The 25,821-nt window shown below is 49.9% G+C and overlaps 1 protein-coding gene across 6 annotated transcripts in view; it reads left to right on the forward strand.

Moving 5' to 3' along the window:
• LOC119174571 (cyclin-dependent kinase 16) overlaps window positions 1-25,821 on the forward strand; it is a 175,943-nt gene that overhangs the window by 108,564 nt on the left and 41,558 nt on the right. Inside the window, exon 1 of one of the 6 annotated variants that reach the window (XM_037425546.2) lies at window positions 10,088-10,641. The exons of 3 other annotated variants lie outside the window; for them this stretch is intronic. In XM_037425546.2, the coding sequence (XP_037281443.2) occupies window positions 10,413-10,641 (229 nt within the window). In that variant the 5' untranslated portion in view covers window positions 10,088-10,412. Of the gene's footprint in view, window positions 1-10,087; window positions 10,642-20,635; window positions 20,909-25,821 lie in introns of those variants that run through there. 2 more of the 6 variants (XM_075895416.1, XM_075895417.1) reach the window with 2 other exon arrangements.

The following is a 25,821-nucleotide window of genomic DNA, read 5'->3' on the forward strand; positions in this document are numbered from 1 at the left end:
CCTGCCTGCGTATTTGTGTCTGCCGTTTTCCAATAGGGGGTATGCACCGAGCCTTGTTCCGCAAGGGGGCGACACTATCGCCGCTCCGTATTTAAGGTCCGCTCGTACGCGCGTCCAGCTACCCGTGCTTCGGTGTGCAGGGGGTATTCCAGAGGTCACTAGATATGTAAGTTGCAGTTCGGATGTCGGACACAGCTCGTGCAACGAGTTCCTCGCTCGTGTGGGGAGTGCGTGAACTGCGAAAATGGCGACCCCGACGCCAACGATTTTCGTGATGACGTCAAGTGCGTACTCCTGTAGATGGCTTGCACATGACGCAATACTTTTTTGCAAACTAGTTGGTTCATACTTGAAAAAATTTGAATTGCTGCACAAACTTGAAGAAACAAAACAAGAGAGACAGGAAAGAGCGCATGTGCTAACTTGAAAAATTTTTTCAAGTTAGCACATGACGTCACTGACGCAGCCTCTGGAAAGAACTGGACTATACCATCGCGACGTCAATGACAAACAAGCTGCGTATAATTGTGAAAGCGACTTGTCATAAACGTCTCCGCGCATGAAGACTTCACAGAATCAGTTGCGCGTCCGTAGCAGCCGTACGGACGCAGCCTGCCAGCGATTTGCAGTGGGAGGTTGCGTCCGTGCGGCTGCTGTAGACGCGCAACGAAATTTGTCTAAGAACCTGTAGCGGATTTATTGATAACATTAATGTGACATGCGAAACGTCACGCCCCCACATGCGGGTGCCCCAGCACGGTGCTCTCCCTGTCGTGCATACGAATACGCACGTGTAGCAGACGTAACTTCCAGGGCCGCATTCCATGCACTCCAGATAAGACATTCGACTTGTGAGCGATCAGCCGCTTCTGATATGGCCATCTGATCTTCCGTCACTTCACGTTTGTCGCATTTTCATTGTTACCCCTCCGCGGCAGTTATGCACGTACGTAGCATGTTCCTGTAAAGCTGGCTTTTCTGCGAAAGGTGTTTTTGTCAGGCGAAGCCTGCATCGGCACATGCACGTACGTAACAGCTGCTTGTAAAGCTGGCTTTGCTGCAAAAAGTGTATTTGTCAGGCGAAGCCTGCATCTGCACATGCACCTACGTAGCATCTACCTGTAAAGCTGGTCCTTCCATTAAAAGTATCTGCATCAGGAGCCTACATCTACAAGTGCACGTGTGTTCCAGGCGCTAGTAAAGATAGTTTTTTTTTTTTGCTAAGGAACGTACATAGCAGGTGGCCGCAAAGGCATTCTTATCAGCATAAACATACATCTGCCGTTCTTGTTGCGTTACCGACAACGACTGGTCCGCTGAAAGTACTTTTGTCGATCGAATACTTACAGTCGGTCATATTTACGAGGGAATGCGTTGGGCAGCTGCGAACAAATGGCATATGCAGAGACACCGATCTGAACAGAACCTCTGCCTCATTGACCCTGAAAACAACACTGATCAGCTTCACTATATTCGGTGTTACGGATGCGCTAATGGGACAGTGCGATCTGAACTTTAATATTAGGAGCATCTAGTGATAAAGCAGTGCTGCCGCAGATAGTATGTGTGGCGTAGTGCTGAATTCCATTCTACGGAAGACCGTGTTTTACTGTAAACGTAAAGACGAGGCCCCGCCGCGGTGTCCTGGTGGCTAAGGTACTCGGCTGCTGACCCGCAGGTCGCGGGATCGAATCTCGGCTGCGGCGGCTGCATTTTCGACGGAGGCGAAAATCCTGTAGGCCCGTTGGCTCAGATTTGAATGCTCATGAAAGAACCGCAGGTGTTCGAAATTTCCGGAGCCCTCCACTACGGCGTCTCTCATAATCATATGGAGGTTTCGGGACGTTAAACCTCACGTATCTACCTACATATTTTCGTTGTTGCCTGCATACGTCTTTTAGGGCCCTTGTTGCCTGTAGCGACCGACTGGAGCGTTGCGCGGCTCAGCACGAGGATGAAGGTCAATATCCCGTTATAGGGAGGTAGAAAAAAATCCACAAAGGGAACTGTGCCGTCCCCTCTCGAAGAGAGCGGCCAGGAGCCGTGTTTGCCTTTCAAGTGCCGCCAAAGGAAGTCGGGGGAGACGCTTAATCCCTTAATAGGGGCTACTTCCACGTCTTGAAACCCATTTTTCCTTTGTTATGGCCACTTTAAACGGGCGCCGCAAACGACCTTCAGAGCGTCATTTGTCATCTTCTCTGTCGGCTCGCGGAGAGAGTGAAAACACCGGTCGTCGACGGAAGAAGAAATGCCAAGCGGCGGGCAGACTCACCCTACCAGCCCGAGCAACAGCACCGCTTTTTTACGGGGGACTTACTGAGTGCTTGTGAATGTTTGTTGAAATGTGACCCCAATTCCTGTTAATTAAAGTTACTTTTGTTTAAATGTTCACGAGTGTTCGACCGTTAACTGGCTGGATAGCGGACGCTTTGACCCGTCAAATGCGAGCTGCGAGACCAGCATAGGAACGCTGATGATGAGGCGAAGCAGTGGGCATCGGATCATGTTGTGTTCTGGTTGACGGCCTTTCACTGTGTTAACCCTTTGTTCTGTCGTATGCTTTGGTTGACAGGTGGTTAAATGTCGTTATTTTTTCACGGCGTTGTGGCCTTTATTTTGTTGGTTCTAGTTAACAACCTTTTGATAACCTTTTTGTTGTTCACAGAAGTTTAGTATTCGCAGTGGTTTTTGAAGAAAATTAAAAAAAGAACCTAATTTTTGTCTTCCTCATTAACGACACGACGCATTGCCTTGTAGGAGATGGGTGAAGGGGTATAAAAAGGAATAAAAGAAAGATAATGATCATTGATTGATTTGTGGGTTTAACGTCCCCAAACCACCATTTGATTATGATAGACGCCGTAGTGGAGGGCTCCGGAAATTTTGACCCCCCTGGGGTTCTTTAAGGTGCACCCGAATCTGATTACACGGGCCTACAACATTTCCGCCTCCATCGGAATTGCAGCCGCCACAGCCAGGATTTGATCCTGCGACCTGCGGGTCAGCAGCCGAGTAACTTAGGCCCAAACAACGAAACGTTCCTTTCCTTTGACCGCGTCCTCTCCTTACGTGAGGCTTCCTTACAACCAAGTACCGACGGAGGAAGCAAGCGTACTCTGAAAACTCCCTTAACCCGTCCTCGCGGGAGGAATGGTTGCCGCGCTCCTGCGTTCGAGATTATCGAATATAATCTTTGCTCACAAGCGTTTATTCTGTAAAAAAAGTTGGGTCACCACATCACTTCCAAATTGAAGTGTTAATATAGAGACGCGTGTACGCTTTCTTCAAACTACGATTACTGAATGTGAAAAGCCACCGTAGTCGAGCGCAAAACTTGGTGCATTCTAGCAACACTGAAACGCCCCACGGAGGAAGGAAACAGGTTTCCTTTCCTTCCTCCGTGGTGCAGTGCACGCACGCTCGCCGCTCGCGTCTCCCCGCAGGGGTGGGGTGAGAGGGTTGCCTCGAAAAAGAAAACATCACGTGGGCTAGCTGTGAGGCGAAGCGCTCGTTCAGGGCAAGGAGCGGACCTAACAGCGCACGAAGGTAGCCCCAAAGCAACCTTAAGCTGAGGAAGCGCCAAGGAAGCCTTCAACGAGGGCTCCTCAGTGAGGAAGCTTTCAGAGTGACATAAGGCGGCCTCACAAAAATGAAGGCTTCCTTACTGAGGAAAGGAACGTTTCGTTGTTTGGCCCTAGCCACTAGACTACCGTGGCGGGGAAATAAAAGAAAGATAAGAAGGAACGCTCCCCGCACAGGAGTGACAGAAAGAAGAGAGGAAGAGGTGGGAAAGATGAGGGACACGGTCGAAGGAATCTGAAGACGGGGCACCTCTCGGCGAGAGCTACAAAGCGTAAGGAGGAGATCGCGGTTGGTGGGCAGCTTCGCTACCCTGCTGTGGGAGATCGCGGGCGACACAGCGCGGAATCCTGCGAGCGAGTTTTGCGGTTTGTTCACGTGCACCTGCGCTACATCTGCTTTACTGCTGTAGACGCCTGGGAGCAGTTTACGGGCACTGCGTGGATTCGAGGGTATTGGCTTCTTCCCTAAAAAGTAGGAGGAAGCATTTCGCAATGCCATGGAAAGGAAGGAGAACGCAGTCTTACGTCACGCACGCGCACGTCAAGTTTCGCATGCCCCCGTCTCTCCTTCTCTTATTTTTTTTTTTTCCCGGTCATGCAAGGGCGCTTGAACTTTCTTTGACCCTGCCCGTTGATTATGTAACGCGTCGTTTGGTGACCTCCTGTTGTGTAGATTACTTTACTTTTATTCGTGTTGATTTAATGTATCCGTGTCGAGTTTCTGTGGTCGCGTGTATTTGGCGATTTCCGGAATTAAGATAGGAGACCATGTTATTCCGTTGACACGAGCCAACAGAAAAAAAAAGTAAATAAAAAACCACAGCTGACGATGCCACGTGTCCAGTTGGCTGCCCTTCCCTTCGCTGACCCTTCGGGTCGTTTTCGCGTGTCGTCCGGTGGAGTGTTCTACGACCTTAAATCGCGTGACGTGATATGGCTAGCTCTCGTGCGGTATATAACCGTTGCTGCAACGTCTTGTCATCGGGAGATATACGCACAGTGTGTCGTGTGTAACGTGGTGTATATAAAATCTCGCTATATCGCTACCGCCCCTCGTATCTCTTTCAGACGCCGGTTGTGACGTCGTCGTCTGACCTTTTTTATTTTTTGTTGTTGTTGTTGACATCTTCTGCGGCTGCCACCTCGACCCTGCAAACACGTGCCAAACACGCGCACTCACTCACTGACTCACTCTCTCACATTAATTCATTCCCGCTTCATCTCGTAATTAATACGTTTAAGTTAGAAAAAATTAGCGTCAACTGTTCTTTTCTGGACTTCATTATGTGCACGTTGTCTCCGTGTGGCTTGTGTTTCACGAAAAACCGGCCCCTCGATCCATTCCGGACTTCCCTTCATTCGTCAGCTGCGTGCGTGTGTCGTGTGTCTCGCGCTGGTGAGGGTGTTAAACCGTTTCGCGCGCGCTTGTTTCGTTAACCCGCTTTAGTTTTCACGCCCGCGGCCACATTAAAACCCGCGTGCTGACTGGACGTATACCGGAAGCGAGAGAGAGAGAGAGAGAGAGAGCGCATGCTCGGACTCTTATATAAAAGTGGCGACTCACGAAATAGGACCAGCGCGTGTGACTGCACAGTGACACGTTACCGGTTGAGACGAGGGCACACGAGGGACTGCCACGTCACTCCCGATGACTTCCCCCCCCTTTTTTTTTTCGCTCGGGGGTACCGCGAGCATAACACTTGGATTCACCACGTCACCTCGGGGACCCATGGTGCTCCTTCGGGATCGTGCTTAGTGTGCCTAACCGCGTGCTTACGTTTCCTAGTCGTAATGGTCACGCTTGTGCCGCGACGGTCTATAGTGGTTCTGGTGCTCGAATGGTGACCCTTATAGGTCGCGGGATCGAATACCGGCTGTGGCGACCTCATTTCGATGGAGGCGACAGGCTCCATCGAAATGGGGCTGTTCCAAATGTCACTATTCGACGTCTCTCGTAATCGTATCGTTGTTTTGCTGCGCAAAAGCCCAACAATTGAACGGTTGATACAGTAAAGTATTGAAAGCCCACTCTTGCGATACCGGTGCGAAACCCATCCGGCACATACCAGTTTCATCGTTACCTGCGTTTAGTTCCATTTTGCACAAAGTAATTGGTACAAAGTGCCGTTGGTATTCGAAAACCTAAACGTTGCCAACGTTGCCAGTGCAAGATTATTATTATTATTATTATTATTATTATTATTATTATTATTATTATTATTATTATTATTATTATTATTATTATTATTACAACTAGCACTCACTGTATGGCTAGCAGATGCGACTTAGCCATACAGCGGAGCGTACTTATCCTCTTCCGAAATAATCGAGAACGGTACGTATAACGTGTATACATCTCACACCCTCGGCGCATATGTGTCAGTCGTCACTCATTCTGAACGTCCGGCGTTTATAAGTTGAAACGGAACAGCTATATACATACAGGCGGCCAACGAACCGCGCTGATGAGGGTACGTGACACGTCCGTAACTATCTGCTTTCGAAACTATATACGGCAATCGTCGCACGTGCTGTTGCTAGTCTGTTCCCCGCAGCAGGCACATGTGTCTATAACATCTGTACGAATGCGTCTGGATGTTGTGTACACGTGGAAGGTTAAATGTAACCTCCATCCCCCCCCCCCCCCTCCCAAAAAAAAATGCTTACTCTCGTATCAGTAAGTTACCCTTAATGATGATGATACGTTTAAGCATCCCTCTTGAAACGGCGTGGCGGCTGGCTTGTTCGTTACAGTAGTTTATTCATCCATCTATTTAATTATATTCTGCCATCCTCGCTTGTTTTCTCTCCTCATACAACCTTTATGGAATAAAAAAAAAAAACGCTAATAGGCCGAAAAAGTATTTCAGTTGTTGACTAATGGAGCTAGGAACTTAACATATGCAGTTGTGGGCTCTAGTACGAGAAAAAAAAAGATTAAATGTACGACGTCATTTTGACATTGAGGTGCCAGTGTTATGTCGCGAAATTCAGTTATGAAAACTGATTTTCGTTTTCACTTCTGTAGTGGCGAACTTGTCATCAAACTCGCGTGTTTGCCTTTCGCATGATGTCCGATTTTGTTTTTTTTACCAGGACCGTTTCTCTGCAGCGTGCCCCGCCGCGGTGGTCTAGTGGCTAAGGTACTCGGCTGCTGACCCGCAGGGCGCGGGTTCGTATCCCGGCTGCGGCGGCTGCATTTCCGATGGAGGCGGAAATGTTGTAGGCCCGTGTGCTCAGATTTGGGTGCACGTTAAAGAACCCCAGGCGGTCGTAATTTCCGGAGCCCTCCACTACGGCGTCTCTCATAATCATATAGTGGTTTTGGGACGTTAAACCCCACATATCAATGCAGCGATAAATGAAGGCTTTTGGTTCGTATCCTAGAAACGCGTGGTGTAATTAACGCGACTTCGAAAATGGCTGCCTTGACCATGTGACCCCGGCAGTGTATAGGGGATCCCGTCAAGAGCCATCTTTTTCACCGTTAGCGCGCCGCTCGTCGTGGTTTGCACGTTAAGTGCGTTTCGTCGGTATTCAATTGTCAGAACGTATACTCTCCTCCTACCCATTTTTATCACGATGCTCGGCCTTTGACCCGAAAGATGCAGGTTCGATCCTGACATCGGCGGTCGGATTTCGATGAAGGGCACAATGCCACAGGCCCGTGTACTGTACGTTGTAAGGGCGTGTCAAAGTACACTGGATGACAGAAAATACCGTAGCTTTCCGCTAAGACGTGCCTTGCATCCTGAGTCGCTTCGAGGCATAAATGGCTATAAACTAACTAAAACTTTCATCATTACCTTCTTGGTGATCATCGTTGGCGTCGCCTCTATTAGCTAGTGACGACTTCAGTCATCTATTGCCGGTGCAGACTATCATCTTGGTTAATTATTTCCTCTTGACTTCCTATTCTTTCTTGGGACGAGCCTCGATATATCATAACGTATGCTGTTATAACGCTTGTAACGAGTGCAGACCTCTCACAATCAGTCATCATTTTTGACCACGTTCTCGTGGCACGGATCATTTATAAAATTTATCATCACGTTTATTATTATCATTCCTGCGCCTATTGTCTTTAAACCTGAAATTTCTTTGCTTATCTAACTTCAATGGAACCCCAGTTCAAATATAATTTTGTACTCTATGGCGTGTTTGTGTGTGCCATCACAGTGCTCTTTGTTTAGCAGCCACCAATCTCAATTTTAATTAGGCCCATAGTATGCTCTGTCTATCTGAATGGAATAATTGTTCTTTTAAAAAAAGTAAACTTCCATCCTAAATTTTCGTGCTTCCCTGTTTAGGGAATTTTGGTTTTATGCTATTTTGTTTTTGTTATTTCCGCCTGTACTCTTCCACCACCAGATTCCCAGCCGTCTTTAAACTGTTGTTATCGGGAATATGTTAACATTTTCAGTTGCTATGTTTAAAACGGAGTGCTTATGGGAGCTGGCTCGGACCAACACATCATTTGGATATGTTCGCACTCCTAATGAAGAGCGTTTTCAGTCGTCGGCGTGCCTGCATCTTACCCACAACCACGGTGTTGGAAGCCCGCAACGAATGCGAGCGCCTGTTTTCTTCTCTACAACTCGCTTTATAGCTTCACACATTTGTCTTCCTTTGCATTAATTCAACGCCCCCTCTCTCACCCACCGACTGTTGCCATGGCCGTGGCGACGGAAGTGGGCGTGGCGAGTTTTCTCCAGCCTTGCTTGCAAGCACAGCGGGAGCGTGAGGAACGTCGACAGCGAAAAGGCGAGGAGGGGGCAAACCCGTCGACGTCTTATTCGTCTGATGCTTTTCGGTGTGAACGAACTTGTGGTCCTCCTGGTCCGCGTTCTTCTACAGTGGCTGCCGCCTGGTGGAAGCGACTATCGCGACGACTCTCTCTTCAGCAGCGGCGGCAGCTGTTCCTCTCTCCCTCATCTACAACCTCCTTTCCCAGACCTCGTGCCCTTCATCGTGAGTCCCTCTTCACTCGCTCTGCCGCCACTTGAACGTGCTCCTCAAGAGCGGAAGCGCGCACTGATGTGCTTTCTAGCTTTCTTCATTTCCTTGTGTCTCTCTGCGCTCGTTGCTGCGGATTAGATACGTAATTTGGTATCCCCTCCGCGTGTTTCTCTTCTCTCCGGCACTTACCCATTCACGTTACGCTAACCACTTAGTCTGGCTTCCGTAGAGACGAGAAAGCAGCTTCCAAGTCTAAAGCAACAGCGAAGCATCGTGATTTCTGCTCGAAGAGAGACGATAACATGAGCGTTATAGAAGACAGGGCGGACTCTTATATAGCAAGCGCATGTCCTCTCTTCTCCCGTGTGATCGTCTTTCGTGGCGCAAAATTCGACATGATATGCGCCCACCAACTCGAAGGGATGGCACTTTGGTTGCGATCTAGCCATCACCTCCCTTTTCCCGAATCGGTCTATCGCTAAACGTCTGTCAAGTTCACCTGGGAACGTGGCTGTGTTTTGATGTATGCGTGCCGCACGCAGCAGATAACGCAGTACGTGAGTTAACGCCTTTCTCCATCCCTGACGTAACACCGAAGTGTTAACGACGATTTCGGTGAATCAATCGTGGCGAGGTTCCTACATTCGGCATCGCGCGTAGTGCGTTCTGCGTTGTTACGAGAGCTTCACCAGTTCTCTTAAACGGGTAGACAGGAAGGACGTGCGGCGCAACTCATCTCTTTTTGTATCGCTCTTCCATCATCTTGTTTTTCTAGTCTCCGCTTTGGAATTTAGTTCTCGTCGCCTTATTCTGCGCAGTACTTTCTCAGCGTAAGTGGGAAGGGTGCTTCTTTTCTTCACAGCGCCAGTTGTTTCTGCACTCGTAAAGAGCCACCTGTCTTCCACGCCCTCCATCTCCCTTAGGCTGTTCTTTCTTCACCTTCTTTCGTCTTTTTTGTGATGATGTAATTCAGTCGTGTAACTCCCCGTTTGCGTTATTTCTTTCCATTCTCTGCACGCGACGCGATGACGGCGGGGGGGGGGGGGGGGTCACGTGTGTCTCTCTTTAGGTCTTCCGTGCGAGGCACGCACTGCCGCCACAGTTTCCTCACTGAGAGAGAGAGAGCCAGAGATAGAGAGATGCAGAAAGACGGGCAGTGATTCGCGGCGTTTATAACAACGCCATACGTTGCCTCATGCGGTAGTTGCTGCAGAAGTACGGCGTACGTTATACTCCAGTATAGGCGCGTGCGTCAGCATCCGCGCAGCTCTCGCAGTGACATTTCCGTAAGGGCTGTTTTTTCATTTGTCCCCTCTCGCGCATCCGACGTTGTTGCTTCATGCTTAAAACCCTGTGCGGCCTTTGCCTGTGTATGCATATAAGTTCGCGCTGTAACCGGCGGGGCAGATAGATGGCTGTTGAGTCTGCGTGATCGTTGCGTCGCATTGTGGTACGTAAAAGAAAGACTGGTTGGGGGCTTCCCCTACTCCGCGCGCGCGCCAGTCAACCAGCTAAACGGAACTCCACAACGAACCACAAGAGCCTCCCCCATTCCCTCCTTTCCCCCCGCACCTTTGTGATCTCTCCTCCTCCTCCTCATCTGCCGTTGAAACGCTTCGCCGCGCCGTCACTCAACGCGGCGGCGTATCGGCACGCCAGCAGTCGTCACCCAGTCTGCTTGTCGACGACTGCCTGCGCCCCGTAGTCGACTCCGCAGAGCGGACGTGTTTCCTCCCTCCACGCCTGCCGTCTCTCTCCCTTCCGACACCCGCTGTGCGTTTGCCCGTCTGTTGGCCGGCACGTCGTCGCCCCGGAGTCCTCGACCAGTCCATTGTGCACGAGCGTGTGCGGCAGTGTGTGTCGAGCGCGGAGATGTCGCCGTCGGCCGGTCTGGAGCGACTGCGTCGCACCTGTCACCTCGGCCAGCGGGGCCGCTGGAGCCCTCAGCCGTGCTGCGACGTGAAGTACGTGTGGCCGCCGCTGACTTCGACGACGTCTTCTTCGACGTCGTCTTCCAGGCACGGAGGATCTTACCACCGGAGGCCCCCGCGACACGCCAATAACGTTTCCTTTCCCGCGTCCTCCGTCGCCGTCGTGCTCAGTGAGTTATTTCCAGATCTTGTTATGTTTAGTACGAGTCTCCTCTTAAAAATCTGTCCCCTTTTAAGTGTGAACACGATTACTCTGCCTTTGGTAACGTCGTAAAGGTTTGTTTAGACAGTCTGTGGGGCAGTTTGTCGTATAGACAGTATTGTGCGTCAGCCGAACGAAAATGGTGCTGTTAAGTAAGGAAAGGAAAGAAGCTTGCCAGCGTTTCACTATTACATCGCATTTAACCTCGTAAGTGTTTCTTTCTTCAGCAGCCTGTAGGGCATTGCTGGGATATGAAATGGTATGATGTTACAAAGAGCTGCGCACTGTAACTTTAACTTGTCAAGGGACTTCAATGTAACCGGCCTGTGTTTTGTCTACGAACGTCTTGTTTCGTTTTCAATGTTCAGCACGATTTGTTGTTGAACTTTATCTTACGTGGACGCCGACTGCTCCCTTAATTGCCACTTGATTGCCCCGCCGCGGTGGTCTAGTGGCTAAGGTACTCGGCTGCTGACCTGCAGGTCGCGGGATCTAATCCAGGCTGTGGCGGCTGCATTTCCGATGGAGGCGGAAGTTTTGTAGGCCCGTGTTCTCAGATATGGGTGCGCGTCAAAGAACCCCAGGTGGTCGAAATTTCCGGAGCCCTCCACTACGGCGTCTCTCATAATGATATGGTGGTTTTGGGACGTTAAACCCCACATATCAATCAATAGTTGCCACTTGATTTCTTTGTCTTTGCTCTTCGCGCACTGCTGCTCGTGTTTTAAAACGATATACTTAAACCAGTGTACCAATGAACCTGTGGTATACCTTGCACTTAGCAGCTTCGGTGATGGCTGTTGTCTATAAATGGGCATCAAAAAGGACTAGTCTCTATACACTGTTGAGTTATCTATTTGACGCTCTGGGGACAGCTTGTGTAGACGTTGCCTAAAACTGCTTGTGAGTAAGGAGGCGCGTTATTAAAAATTTCGAGCTCGGGTTTACAAAGATGCCCGTCCGTCGCTGGCGTCTGTAGCTCCTTCGTTAATTTCGCGTTTTTTTTTTTTCCCTCAACGACTTGCGACACTCGGCCATTGTACTGTGTTTTTAGTATATGTTTTTCTTCGGATTTCTGGAAACGCAATCGGTATTTCCCATTTGCCTCTGCTATATGACAGTACAACTGTATTAATCTTCCGGTCTCTATACCACGACGACTTCTTTGTTAGCGGCGGAAGCGATTTGGTCTTCGCGGGCTCGCTCATTGTTGTGATGTCATGCAGTAAAGGCTTCCCTTCTTCTGTCTTTCTGACTAATTGTTTTACTGCCAAGGACATCCGGCGGTTGTTGGTTGTCCCGCGTGTGTTATTTTTTTCACCTTGCGGTTGCGACGGCGGTGAATCTCCTCACTTACGCGACTCGACGACGGAGCGTGGAAACCGGTTGCAGTATGCGTTGCATCACCGCGAATTTGGAGGGGGTTGGGCTGGGCAAGTGGGCACATAATTGTAATAGCCTATCGGTGCGTCACCTTCGTGTTCGTTGTTGTCGCCAGGTTGTCACGTTACAGAGTCACATCCAATATCCAGAGTCACATCATCGTCATTTAACGATGATGTGACTCTGTAATATTGATGGGTTCCCCCTCGCGCCGTGCCGGGAAACACCTCATTATTTTATGGCTCAAAAGTGAATGTTACTGATCGCATGGAGTCCGCCTCGTTGGTGCGGTGGTTATGGTGCCCAGCTGTGGGCCCGAAGGTCGTGGGTTCGATAGGTTCTCGTGTACTGCAGCGATGTCAGTGCCGCGTATAACAGAACGCCGGATAGTCGAAATGTCCGCGGCCCTCCCTCCACTGCGTCCGGCCGGCTTCATAATCGTGTGGTGGCTTTGTAGCGTTGAACCCCATACATGATCATTAACACTGCGAAGTGTCACCTTTTCGCGACTGGCAATGAAGATATGTAATCCTGTCAGCGAACCTGCAGTGTAAAAATGTGGTGTAGTATATATTATCGGCCGTGCGAAGATAACCGAAGTCACCTTCTTCCTCGCGTTATGGTTTCGCGTTATCTGTCACTCTTATCCACGTGAAGGCTGCGTGCACGTCCGCTGGCTGCTTTGTTGACGTCATCGCGCTGCGTTGCTTTCGTTTTCTCGGTGAACTTAAAGCGGCGCGTTTCTAAAAACACGTGGGTCTCGTTAGCGCTGTTGAAGTTGTGAGGCTGGTTAAAATTGACATGACTGATGGATCTATCGACGAGTCTCGAGTCCCGGAACAACGCAGGGCAGTGAAGTATTCCTGTAGTGGCGGAGCTGCACGCTACCGCTTCCTGCCTCGATTCGTGAGTCTTATCATTAATGAACTCATAGTGTGGGGTATTACGAAATAGCGATTCAGTTTGTTCTATGGCATTCTTTCAATGGAGCCAGTGATATGCTGGTTTGGGGGGGAGGGGCGCCTTTCTTATCTCCACCTCTGGCATTTGCAAGATAATATTGTGTAACAGCCTCTCAGATGCGCTGCATGTTTTTTTTTCCTGAGTCGGTATTTGTCAGACGTGTGCACCGCGGCGTTCTTTAACCTGCTGTGTACAGATAGGAAAAACGGAATGACGACAGTACGCGTACATAACCATTGTTTGACTGCCTTGACACATCGACAGTATACTCTGTGACATGTCTCACTTCCGTGAAGTGCCTTTCGGGCTTTCATTTGTCATTCGACGGATGGATTCCCGAAAGGCCTTCGCGGACGGCCACAAGCCGTCAGTGTGTCACGCAGTAAAACAGTACTTGTGCTGGCAGGGACAGTAATAACAATATTTGAAATTAAAGCGACGCGACTTTCGGACGCACAAGCACTCTGCGTCGTTTTGTGACAATTGCGTTTGTTGTTTTCTCTAAGCGTTGACCAATGTGTCGCTCGGCGTGTTTACACACTCGGAAGACGATTCGACCCCCATTCCTTTCCTTTTTTTTTTCATTTTTATGTTGTGCCCTCTGCTGCTTTAGCGGGGGGGGGGGGGGGCGTTGTGTGGGGATCTGGGACAACAGGGCAAGCCAGAACAAAAGCCCCCGAAATTCGAAAGCGAGTGAATATTTGACCACGGCGTAGGATGGTTCGACAAGGCGGTTGTTCATGTTAAAATATTTACAGCGCAGTTGCCTGTACATAGTATGTCTCGTATAACTATACTCTAGACGATGTTTTTTTTTTGTCAGTGGGAACGACCTGTGTAGTGTTCACAGTTAGGTTGTCTCACTTTTACACACTATCGCCTTGTATGCACACTCGCAGGGAAATGGGTTCGTTAAACGTGGTGCGCCTGTTTCGTATCGAGTCAGAGCTGTTTACGACAACCAGAAACGCGAGAAAGAGAAGCCTTTCAACCGCTACGCCAGAGTCCGTCCGATTCGACTCGCTCGTGTCGAGTTTACGGGAAGCATGCGCTGACGTCTCGCGCGTGCTGTTCTCGAAGATGACTAGCGGAAATCCGATCATCTTTGAAAAGGTCATGGACGTTAACGTAAACAGTTAACTGGTGAGTATTGACGTCGCAAACGCTCCTGAATCTACGTTAGGCGAAGTGGTGGTAAATAACAAACGGAGTATATACGCTGAATAATCCGTTTGCGCACGGCCGCACGTGACCCTCCTGGTTATGATTGATGCGCCAAACAAGAGCAGAGATACAGCTTCGGTGTGCCCTGGTGTGGGGCACTGCGAATCGCGTACTTATATAGGTGCAACGCGAAAGAGCTGCGAGTGGGGAAACCATTCTGGCATTGATGACGTCGCAAGCATTGCCTTGTAAAAGCGTACACGTCACTTTCTCGTGTTTATATAGAAACATGATACGATATGGGGGGGGGGGGGGTGTTAACGTCCCAAAATCGCCATATGATTGTGAGAGACACCGTAGTGGAGGGCTCTGGAAATTTCGTTCACCTGCGGGTTATTTAACGTGCACCCAAATCTGAGCACACGGGCCTACAGCATTTTAGCTTTCATCGAAAATGCAGCCGTTGCAGTCGAGATTTGATCCCGCGACCTGCGGGTCAGCAGCCGAGTACCTTAGCCACTATACCAACGCGGCGGGGCTTTACATAGAAACACCCACTCATGCCCAGTGCCGTAGTGCTGACGTATCGTGTTTTACTACTGCTCGAGTCACGTTGTTCGTGTGTGGCAGGAAGCGGAAATATACGGGCAACTGGAACTGGCACTTCGGAAACAACGATAAATGACGACACGCGCAGCAAGAAACGAGAAAGGAAACGGAAATTAACGGAGCTGTCGACTGTGTACATACTGTATATTCTTGAAAAACGACGTGATACAGCTTGATTACGTGGTTATGCGTCACTTTGAGGAGTGAAATGGTAAAGGCGTAGCGTTTCTTTGCTCGTCCACCCCATTTCCCCCACTGCATCTGCCTTTCCCTTTCGTACCGTTGCTTCGTGCTGTTCGATATTCGCGTCCATCTGCATGTACATACGCTGTGTTTCCGGGCGCTATGCAGCGGTGTCGACGTATTTCAAATTGTAAATGCCGCTCCCGACAGTGGCAGCAGCTGCGTATCGTTTTTTTTTATCGGCATCCGCCCCGGAGCTGCATCGACGATGCCGCGCACAAAACGCAAGAACCGTGTGTGTGGGCCTACGCAAAGCGCCATCTCCTAATCGTTTCCGCGTAACCGCCGATGCGTTGTCGCCGTCTTCGCGTACGAGGCAAGGAGAACGTTCCGTTCTCTTTTTTTTTTTTTTTTGATCGCGCGAAGTGTGTGCGACAGCTGTTGGTGTATCGCCTTCACCGCAACCGTCTGCCGCCAGAGGGGACCGCGTCTGCCTGCCTCGCGCAAACCTTATTTCTTTTCTATGAGTCACGCGTCAAACAGCTCCTCGCCTTCGCCCCGCGACTCATAGAAAGAGGGAGAGAGCGGGGTCTTTCCGGTCTTGCGCCCTGTTTCCCTTTGTCAGGGAAAGGCTAGCGCGGCTTCGGCGCGCCTGCTTTGAAGAGGGTGCATTTAGCTACAGCGTAGGGTGGTTCTTCCTTTTACTCACTCACCACCGCTTCCATATGATAGTCAGATTTACTTGTCGTCTTGCTCGCCTACAGGGTCTCTCACTCACTCACTCGCGCACACACACACACACACACACACACACACACACACACACACACACACACACACACACACACACACACACACACACTTTTTTGTTTTAGTTTACAAGCGCCCGCGCGCGTCCCTTTTAGATACGGATACAGTAAAGGCTGATCGCGTTTCGATGGTCCGTTGCTGCTGCTTTCATTGTGCTTACGCTTTGAAATTCTACTCGATTGTGTCGATGAAATTCCCTATCTTTCTTGTAGTGCTCTCACGTGTCCCCGCGTTGTCAGTGCGGCGTCTCTTTCTCACTCTGTTTTCATTCTCGCCAATCATTTCTCGTTGCAAACGGTCGCTGCAGAAATAAGCGTCTGTTTTCTTTCTTCACTGAACCACCACCAAACGGTCGCCGGTGTCCTTAGCGCTGTTGACGATAAGTATATTTTCCCTCACTTCAACGTACAAAACGCGTTGCGCAAAGGACCGCCGTTCAAAAAAGAAAAAGGAAAAAAAAAAGGCTCGGTGGTGTAATCTACCGGGGGAGTGAAATCGGCGTTGTAGACATCCCCCCCTCTTTTGTTTACCGTTTATTTATCTAAGAATACACACCCACATGCCTCACTACAGCAGTTAAGATGAACGTATAAAAACGATCAGTTTGCGTACAAAAAGATGGGGCGCTGGAGTGTGATAATGAAAGAACAGTTGGTAATTAAAGAAATAAATGAAAAGCTACCTAGATAGCTGCTGGTAGCCTGCTCATTTCAAGTGGGATGCCGATAAATGTAATCGTCTTAATCGGATCGGTTAGGGTGTTATATTACTGTGTACCCGTTTGAATGGATAGATGCATACCTCATCATCATCCTGCGTCGCGTCGTTAGAGCGATGGCGCCTCCACTTAACGTTTGGCTCCTTATTACCGCTCTTCATCGTCGTCATCATCAGCAGCAGCACGGCACTGTATATTTCCCCCGCCAAATAACTTCGCTTGAACGTTGCTGGCTCATTCGATCCATGGTACGGTCAATTCAGTTCACTGGTGCTAAAATCTGGAACACAATTCCAATTGAAGTTAAACTTGCCCGCAAATTTAATTCGACTTGCAAAATACATTTCGGCAATCAGTCTTGTTCTTGACCACGCTGGAGATCACGTCCATAATTTTTTTGTCTCACCTGGTACATATCTCTCCCTTTCTTTTTTTTTTCTTCTTTGTTCTGGTGCAAGTTCGACTGTTATTTATCCTTCAACGCAGCCTTATGCAAAATTCTGCCCATTCTTTTTGGTTGCCTCGTCTTTTGTACTTTTTACACAATGTAAGTCATTAGTTCTTCTTTATTACTTGTGTACTTAGGGCTTAGCAGCATTTTCGTATTTATTGTCATGTGCGTTTCATTATATACAATATACCTTTGAAGCTACTCAATCATTGAACTTGTGTAAAGATTCATAATCATATCAGGTGCTCCTCTGCTCCTGACATGTAAAAAATATCCGTGTATTAGATTGGACCAGTAAACTAGCCACGCGGGCTAATGGTCCAAATACTTTGTAACCACTTTTGTACTAAGGTCATTGAATAAACACTGATTGATTGACTTTCCGTTCAGTTTCACAGGCCAGCCACAAATATAAACGCGTAATAAAAAGGAAACCGAGACTGGGGGGGGGGGGGGCACAGCCGGAAGAAAAATGTCCCGCCTGTTCTTTGTCGGAGGAGACACGCTGGGGCCGTATATACGTTTATCTTCTAGTTTTCTTCTTTCGCCGGATTATATGGTCGTCATAGTTTTGCCCCTTCTCCTTACTCTCTTAACGACCGGATGACGTCATTCCATGGATCTTATAGAGATAAAGTAAAAAGCAGGCCAGGCGAGCACCCGAGAGAAAGAAGCACCGCCTGCGCGAAATCGGTGGCGTTTTGTCTTTAGAACAACGCACCCCCCCCCAACGGCACCCACAATGAATCCTTTCTTTTTCTTCGATCTCTCTCTCTCTCTCTCTCTCTCTCTTTCACTGCGTACCCCGTCAGTGTAGTATTCGTTGCTTTACTGCTTTCCCGGTAATCTTGTTCTTTGCTTTTTATCACCATTCTCCCTCCTAGCTCCGTGTTGGAGCTTTCGTTTTTGTGCCTGGGATTCTTCCAGTGCCGGCACGCGGTGGCTATACCTCTCCTGGTATCTGGCGTCTGGAATTACGGGAGCACCCCTCCTTCCTTTGTGGCGGAAGCCGTGCGATCACCGCACCCGCCCTCACAAGCACCGCACTACACGCGTGCATCGTCGCCAGCCGCCATCTGTGCTTGTCTGTGGTGAATCGGAGGAGAGGGGGGATCTCTTCGCAGCGCAAGGGCGCTCGCTTGTAACTCCGTGCAGTGCATTGAAGGCTGGGTTTTGAGTTTAGCCGATCGGCAACGAGATAGTGCGCTGCGTCTCGCGATGTAAGGGAGGAAATATATATGTGTGCTGATTATCGTTCGGAGAAGCTTCGATTATCGGTCGTCATTTTTTGGTAGAACGGAACGGGGGCGGGGACAAGCAAGCACTCAAAAATTATCGCGTCGCTTGGTGGGCTTGTTTGCATTGTACTGAAAAATATTAACGAGCGCTGAAAAGGAAAAGGAAAAACGGAAGGTAGCAAGTAGACGAATTCTCACTATTACCTGTCTCGATTAGTCTCTTGGCATCAGTCTTCGACAGGCAAAAAAAAAAAAAAAAGTGGGAGTGCTTCTGCTGCTCACTTGTTTCAATCCTGGTGCTCGCCTTTATTGGGGCTCATTAGAATATTTATCGTACCGGCACAAAGGCGGCCTTCTTTCTGTGGCGGACGCAGTTAGTAGCTTAGGTTGCACTGCACCCAATTGGTGAGGTGGAGCGTATAGTAACGTAACTTAGTCGCAAATGCAGCAGAGCTCGGCGCGCACTAGCGTGTAACAGACGAGAATGTACGTGACGGGGCCGGGGTTGGTAGAGGAGGAGGAGGGGTGGCAGCCTCGGGCGCCTTGACCCGGGTTTACCGCGCATGTGCTGTGGCCCTGTATAGTGGTGACGACGAGGCTCGCGTCCCGCCATCTGGACGTCGTCAGCGGACGGACGCGACTGCTCACGGAGGGGGTGGGGTGGGGCTATGACGAAGGAACGGGGGGGGGGGGGGGGGGACAGGAGCTCTGCGTAATCGCAAACCGTGGCCTCTGCAGTCGTGAAAGGAGACGCTCCGTCGTGCATCGCGCGCTTTGGAAGAGACGGAGATAAATAAGGGAGAGCCCGCTGGCGCATTGATAATGGTCGTCGTTGCGAGCGTTTATTAGTCGACCTGTTCCGCGCCCGTGGCCGGACGCAGCTGTCGGAGGTCTGCAATCACGTGACCGGTCTTGAATGCGGCGAAGCAGATGCACGATGTTGTTTGCTGACTGTCAAATAAAAAAAAAGGGGGGGGGGGGAATCGCAAAGTAAAGGCTGTTCTTTATAATGTGAGCAGCCAGGTGAGGTAGTGATGAATGAAAAGAAAAGCAGTGAAAGGTTTCGCCTATAACTTCATTGATATCACTACTATTTAATTAGCCATTAGCTTTTTTTTAACGATCTATTACTGGCACCTTACTGCGGTCAGTCGAAAATACAGCAGTATGACTTGCGTCACGTTTCCTGCAGTTAACGGCATCATTCCGATGTATCGAACTATAGCTCTGTAGCGTACACGATTCTTTCGGAGCGTTCTACGTGAATAAACGGCAGTGACCTTACATTCCGCTCCCCCACCAACTTCCAGGACAACGTCGGTGATCTTCGGAAATGTGCAAGCAAATGTAAGAGTTGCCACTAGTCGTTGCTGAGAGTGAACTCTGTTGCTCACCGCTTTCCTTCTTCTTTGCGGTGTCTCTCGGCGACCGACACGTTGCATTTCGTTTACCTATGCAGTGCCTAGTGGAACTTAGTGTGGGCGAGTGATAATATAGTCTATGTTACGGACGGATCACGGTACTTCCATATCACGTTGTAGTAGCCCTGACGTTTTGTATCTTGAGCAGCTTCATCAACAGTGCTACGGTTGACGCATACGCGTGAAAACGAGTGACTTGGCTCATTCGACATTTCATTACAGTATCGATTCGCTTTTCAATATACGAGAAATAGGAAAACATTCGCTTAAAAGCCCGAGGTGGCGGCCGCCATGAGTTTTACGTCGAAGCGTCAAGACCGCTGTTGCGTCCCGCTGCCAGTGACGTCTTCGAGGCGAGCGCGATGTCGCCGCCACTCAGTTCCGCGAACGCAGCGACTGTTGAGGCTGACCATTGTGTCGCGGGACGGTGCGCTGGCGCCACGGCTGGGCCCTGCGGAATGCGGCGGCGGTTTCGGGGAACGAAAGATTCGTCGCTGCTTCTTGGAGGGATGGGTCCACCCGGAACAACTGAGCATAGAGCTGAGGGGAAGTCGGGTTCCGGGTGGACGATTCACCCCCTTGATCCCCCCCTCTTACTGCGGGCCGCCCCTGCCTTTCGTGAAGGGGACTGATGGACCGAGATAGAGGGAGAGGGGCGGCAACGAGAGGGATAAAAAGGACGGAGGAGACGGCGGGCGCAGAAGGGGGAACAACGATGACCAGTTAACTTTTCTTTGAATGCAAATAAATCCTTTTTTTTCAAGTTTCCTAAATGGACGTCCTGCTTTCATGACCTGCCTGATCTTGGTCATCCCACCCAATCTACCCCGACGACGCTACAAACTGGATGGCAGCGGTGGAATCAAGAAAAGGCATGCAGAAAACTGCGGACGGAAGATCGACTTCTGTGGATCCGGGATCAGCAGAACGAGACCTCGTGGCTCCGGGAGGCACAACCGTCGCAGTAACGGCATGAAGTTTTGGACGACTCCAGGAAACTAAGGACGAGCAGCAGAAGGCAGACCAGACGATCTGGGATCGGCGGTCCTGTGAACGTGGCTCTGGGAGACACGTCCTTCGCCAGCTCGAGGTTGGAAGTAGCTGCGGACGGAAGATCGACTTCTGCGGATCCGGGATCGGCAGAGCGAGACTTCGTGGCTCCGGGAGGCACAACCGTCGCAGTAACGACTACCGGAAACTAAGGACGAGCAGCAGAAGGCAGACCCGACGATCTGGGATCGGCGGACCTGGGAACGTGGCTCCGGGAGACACGGCCTTCGGCAGCTCGAGGTTAGGTGAGTGCTTGAGCGATCACGTTTTGCCGGACGATAAGAACAGGGTTCTATCGGGCAATTGGCTCTGAAGGGCCGCCACAAGTGTGCGGTGAATATTGCAGAAGTATTGGTTGGCTCTTGTGAAGATATGGATATCGGAGTGTTAAAGAAAGAAGAGCTGTTGCTGTTAGCAGTAGAGCTCAGCTTGGATATCAATAGCAGGTTAAGGAAGCCCGAAATTCGCAGTGCGATAATCGAAGGGGGTTTCGAGGAGGACGAGCTCAGCGAGGCCTGGGAAAAGATATGTGAGGAGAAGAAACAAAGGGAGGAAGAAAAGAGGGAAAGAGCGGAAGAGAAGGAAAGGCAGGAAAGGAGAGAACAAAGACAGGCCGAAATTGAGCTCGAGAGAATAAAGCTAGAGCAGGCGAGATTAGCACGCAGTGCAGATGCGGCGCCGCCGCATACTGAGAACCTGAAGATGACGAGTTTGCTTCAGCCGTACAAAACAGGCGAGGACATTGGTCTCTACCTGATTAATTTTGAACGGATCTGTGAGAGACATTCATTTCACCAGGACACCTGGCCAGAGCGGTTGCTTGCGTTGTTACCGGGTGAGGCCTCGCAGGTCGTGGCCAGACTGAGCGCAGCCGAGGCAGGCGTATACAGTTCAGTGAAGTCGACATTACTCGCAAAATACAGGCTCTCCACAGAGGAATTTCGGAGGAGATTTAGACGGGAAAGAAAGAAGCCTGGTGAAAGCTTTGTTGAGTTTGCGTGTAGCCTGAGTGATAATTTTTCAGAGTGGGTGAAAGGAGCAGGTGCGGATAACTTAAGTAAACTGAGGGATCTAATTTGTTTGGAGCAGTTTTATGACACCCTGCCGGATAACGTGCGCCTGTGGGTCAAGGATAGGCAGGAAGGTGTGTCTGTTAGGAGTGCAGCACAGCTTGCCGACGAGTACGTGGCCAGTCGAGGCTTCAGGACCCCGATCAACAGCGCACATCACTATCAAAGGCCTGCACCACGGCCCCAAGCTTACACTCGAGGACCGCAAAGCGCAACAAAAGAGCGAGAGGAAACTAATCAAAATTCGGCGCGTGCTGAAGGCAAGCTGAAAGAGCCGGAAAAGAACAGAAAGGAGGTCAGAAATCATTTAGAAGAGTTAGAGTCGCGAGCTAAGGCGCTATGTTTCAAGTGCAACGAAACAGGTCACTTTGCCCGAAACTGCTCAAAAGGTAGGCCAGTGTTTGCTTGCGTAAGCGATCACCCGAGTAACCTAGATCTTTTGAAACCTTACACGACAGATTTAATGGTTAATGACAAAAGGTGTAGGGTACTCAGAGACTCCGCGGCCACTATGGACGTAGTCCATCCGAACTACGTAAAAAGTGAAGACTACTTATCCGAATGCGCGTGGATAAGACAGGCCGTCAGCGAAGATTCAGTGTGTTTACCTATGGCAAAGGTACACATTCGGGGTCCTTTTGGAGCGATCGAGACAGTAGCAGCAGTCTCCCGTGGGCTACCAGAGGGCTACCCGTACCTTTTCTCGAACAGCTCGGAGTCACTACTCAACGACAGGGGGTGCACTTTTGCTGATGCCCAGGTCATGGCTTTGACGAGATCGAAAGCACGCGTATTGGCTCAGCAGCTGCGTTACGGGGAAGGGGAAGGTGCCAAAGCGAAAGAGTTAACAACTGAATCCGAAGAAGTTAAGCCCGACGAGGCACTTATCCCTATTCCTCCGACCGAAAATCCGGAAAATGGTCAGATTAAGAAGCCGATAATTGAGAAAAGAAAGAAACCTTCGAAAGGAAAAGATCATAGTTTGCAGGGGTCCGTGTTGGCCCCAATCTCGCACAGCTACGAGCGCATGCTAGGGGTTGACAGGGAAGCGTTACGGCTGTCTCAGAAAACTGACCCTAGTATAGCGGTTATGAACAACGGAAACAGTGAAGGTGTTTCGTCAAGAAACATCTCTTTCGAAGTGAGGAACGGTATCCTATATCGTAAATACCGAGGTAGGCGAGGGCAGTGCTACGATCAATTGGTGGTGCCATCACCCTACCGCAAGGACCTACTCAGTCTTTGTCACGATCACTCATGGGCAGGACACCTGGGCATAAATAAAACCAAGAAAAGATTGCTACAGGAATTTTATTGGCCGGGGTGTTTCAGGGACGTGCAGAATTTCGTGAAGACTTGTGACGCTTGCCAGAGAGCCGGTAGGTCTAACGACAAATGGAAGGCCCCGATGGTAAAAGTGCCCATTATTTCTGAGCCCTTCCGCAGAGTTGTTGTAGATTTGGTGGGGCCGTTGCCGAAAACAAGTGCGGGGAACAGATACATTCTCACACTATTGTGTCCTGCAACGAAGTTCCCCGAGGCGGTGCCCTTACAGGAGGCAACTTCGGTCGAGGTAGTCGATGCGTTGCTTTCTATATTTTCGCGCCTCGGTTTCCCTGCCGAAATGCAATCGGATCAGGGAACCGTTTTCACGAGTGCTCTCACGACCATGTTTCTCGAGAAATGTGGCGTTAAAATTTTGCATAGCTCGGTTTACCACCCACAAAGCAACAGTGTGGAGAGATGGCATGCTACCCTAAAAAAAGTATTGAGAGCTGTTTGCCATGAAAGGAAGTGTGATTGGGATGGTTGTTTACCGGGCACGCTATTTGCGTTGCGCACAGTGCCACACGAGGGAACCGGGTTCGCACCGGCAGAGCTGGTGTATGGCCGGAATCTTCGAGGTCCGCTGAGGCTAGTCCGCGAACTGTGGGAGGATGATCGGGGGCCTAAATGTGTGATCGAGTATGTGTTGAACCTAATGCAAAGGTTACATAAGTGTCGTGAGATCGTGAAGGGCAACCTAGAGGCGAGGCGAGACGCTTCAAAGCGCTACTATGATAGAAATGCCAGGACGCGATCATTCAACCCGGGCGACAAAGTGATGATATTGAGGCCTAATCGCCAGAATAAACTGGAAGTCCACTGGGATGGACCTGCCGAGGTTATCAGTCGCCTTTCGGAAGTAAACTACACCGTGAGATTACCTGGAAGAAAACGCGAGGACAGGGTCTACCACGTAAACCTAATGAAGCCATTTTTAGAGCGAGCAGCAATTGTTAGCATCGCCATGAATGTTTCAGAAGAGGTTTCTCTAGAGGTACCTTGTTTTCCTGGGAACACGGGCCCTAGTGTAGAAGAGATAATCGCGTGTGCAGTTAACAAAGACGAGTTGGGTACAGCTAAAGTCGAGGATCTGAAGAGCCTTATTCAGGAATATCTGGAATGTTTTGGGGAAAGGCTCGGAAGGACTCATTTGGTACAACATGATATCGAGCTGACTACAGAGGTCCCTTTTAGCTCGAAGGCGTACCGCGTGTCTCCGCGACAGCTGGACTTAATGAAGGCGGAAGTTAAAAGGATGCTTCGCCTTGGCGTGATCAAAGAAGCATATAGTGACTATTGCTCCCCTTTGATGTTGGTCGAGGTGCCGGGGAAAGAACCACGGCCATGCGTCGATTATCGCAGGTTGAATGCGATCACAAAAGACCAGGTGTACCCGTTGCCTAACATAGAGGAAAGGGTGGAGCTGGTAAGCCGGGCTACCTTCATTTCAACCCTAGATTTAGTGAGAGGATATTGGCAGGTGCCCTTAACTGAACGAGCAAGTCGGTATGCAGCATTTGTAACACCCTTTGGCGTTTATCAGCCCGTCACCATGGCCTTTGGTTTGAAAAACGCACCCTTCTGTTTTTCAAGGTTAATGGATCGGGTGCTAGAAGGACTAGAAGAATTTGCGGTGCCATATCTAGACGACGTGGCCGTATTTTCTAATGATTGGGAGTCTCATTTGCAGCACACACGAACGGTGCTTGAAAGAATCAAAGGGGCGGGCCTGACTATTAAAGCCGAGAAGTGTCAGTTCGGCCAAGCCCGTGTCACGTATTTGGGACACGACATAGGGCAGGGAAAACGGGAACCAATGAAAGCCAAAGTAGCTGCGATAGTCAACTTCCCAAGACCCGTGAACAAAAGGGAGGTGCGAACATTTCTAGGAATGACAGGCTATTACCAGCACTACATTCCAAATTATTCGGAGCTCGCCAGCACGCTAACCGACAGCCTGCGAAAACCTGAACCGGAAGTGGTAACTTGGAGCACCGAGAGGGAGGAGGCCTTCCAAAACTTGAAGAAAGCTTTGTCTTCTCGGCCTGTGCTTGTCGCGCCAGACTTTAGCCGAGAATTCATTCTCCAATGCGACGCCAGCAACCGAGGTCTAGGTGTCGTCTTGGCCCAACTTAACGAGGGAGGTGAAGAGCATCCGGTGCTCTATCTCAGTCGGAAGCTGACTCCCCGAGAAGAGGCTTTCAGTGCCTCGGAGAAAGAATGTTTGTCCATTGTGTGGGCCATTCAAAAACTAGGATGCTATATTCAAGGCACAAAATTCACGGTCGAGACTGACCACTGCCCGCTTTCATGGCTGAAGCAAATGTCCAATAAAAACGGGAGGCTGTTGAGATGGAGCCTCATACTACAGGAGTATAACTTCGAGGTCAAATATAGAAAGGGGAACCAGAATAAGAACGCCGATGGACTGAGCCGTGGATTTTAGAGTCGAACACTGATTTTCTTGTTGCTGTTTCTTTTTTTACTGATGTGTTTCTATCGCGGCTGAGGTCACGGCATTTAGATTTTTTTCCAAGGGCTGACCACCACAAAAAAAAAAAAGAAAGAAAGAGAGGGCAATCATGGGGTAAAATTATGGCAGTCTTGGCGTCCGGTGGGCGTGTCGCTCGGGCACGCCGACCAGAGTGTGTGTGCTTGTGTTGTGTATCCCTGGAACAGGGTTATTGGTGATGCGAGTGCTGAGGCCCAGAGAGGCCGAGTGTTTGCACATGTCGTCTCGACGCTTCAGGTGACCCGACAGT

The sequence above is a fragment of the Rhipicephalus microplus genome, chromosome 5, assembly GCF_043290135.1.
Source record: "Rhipicephalus microplus isolate Deutch F79 chromosome 5, USDA_Rmic, whole genome shotgun sequence".
In the NCBI taxonomy this organism is placed as follows: Eukaryota; Metazoa; Arthropoda; class Arachnida; order Ixodida; family Ixodidae; genus Rhipicephalus; species Rhipicephalus microplus.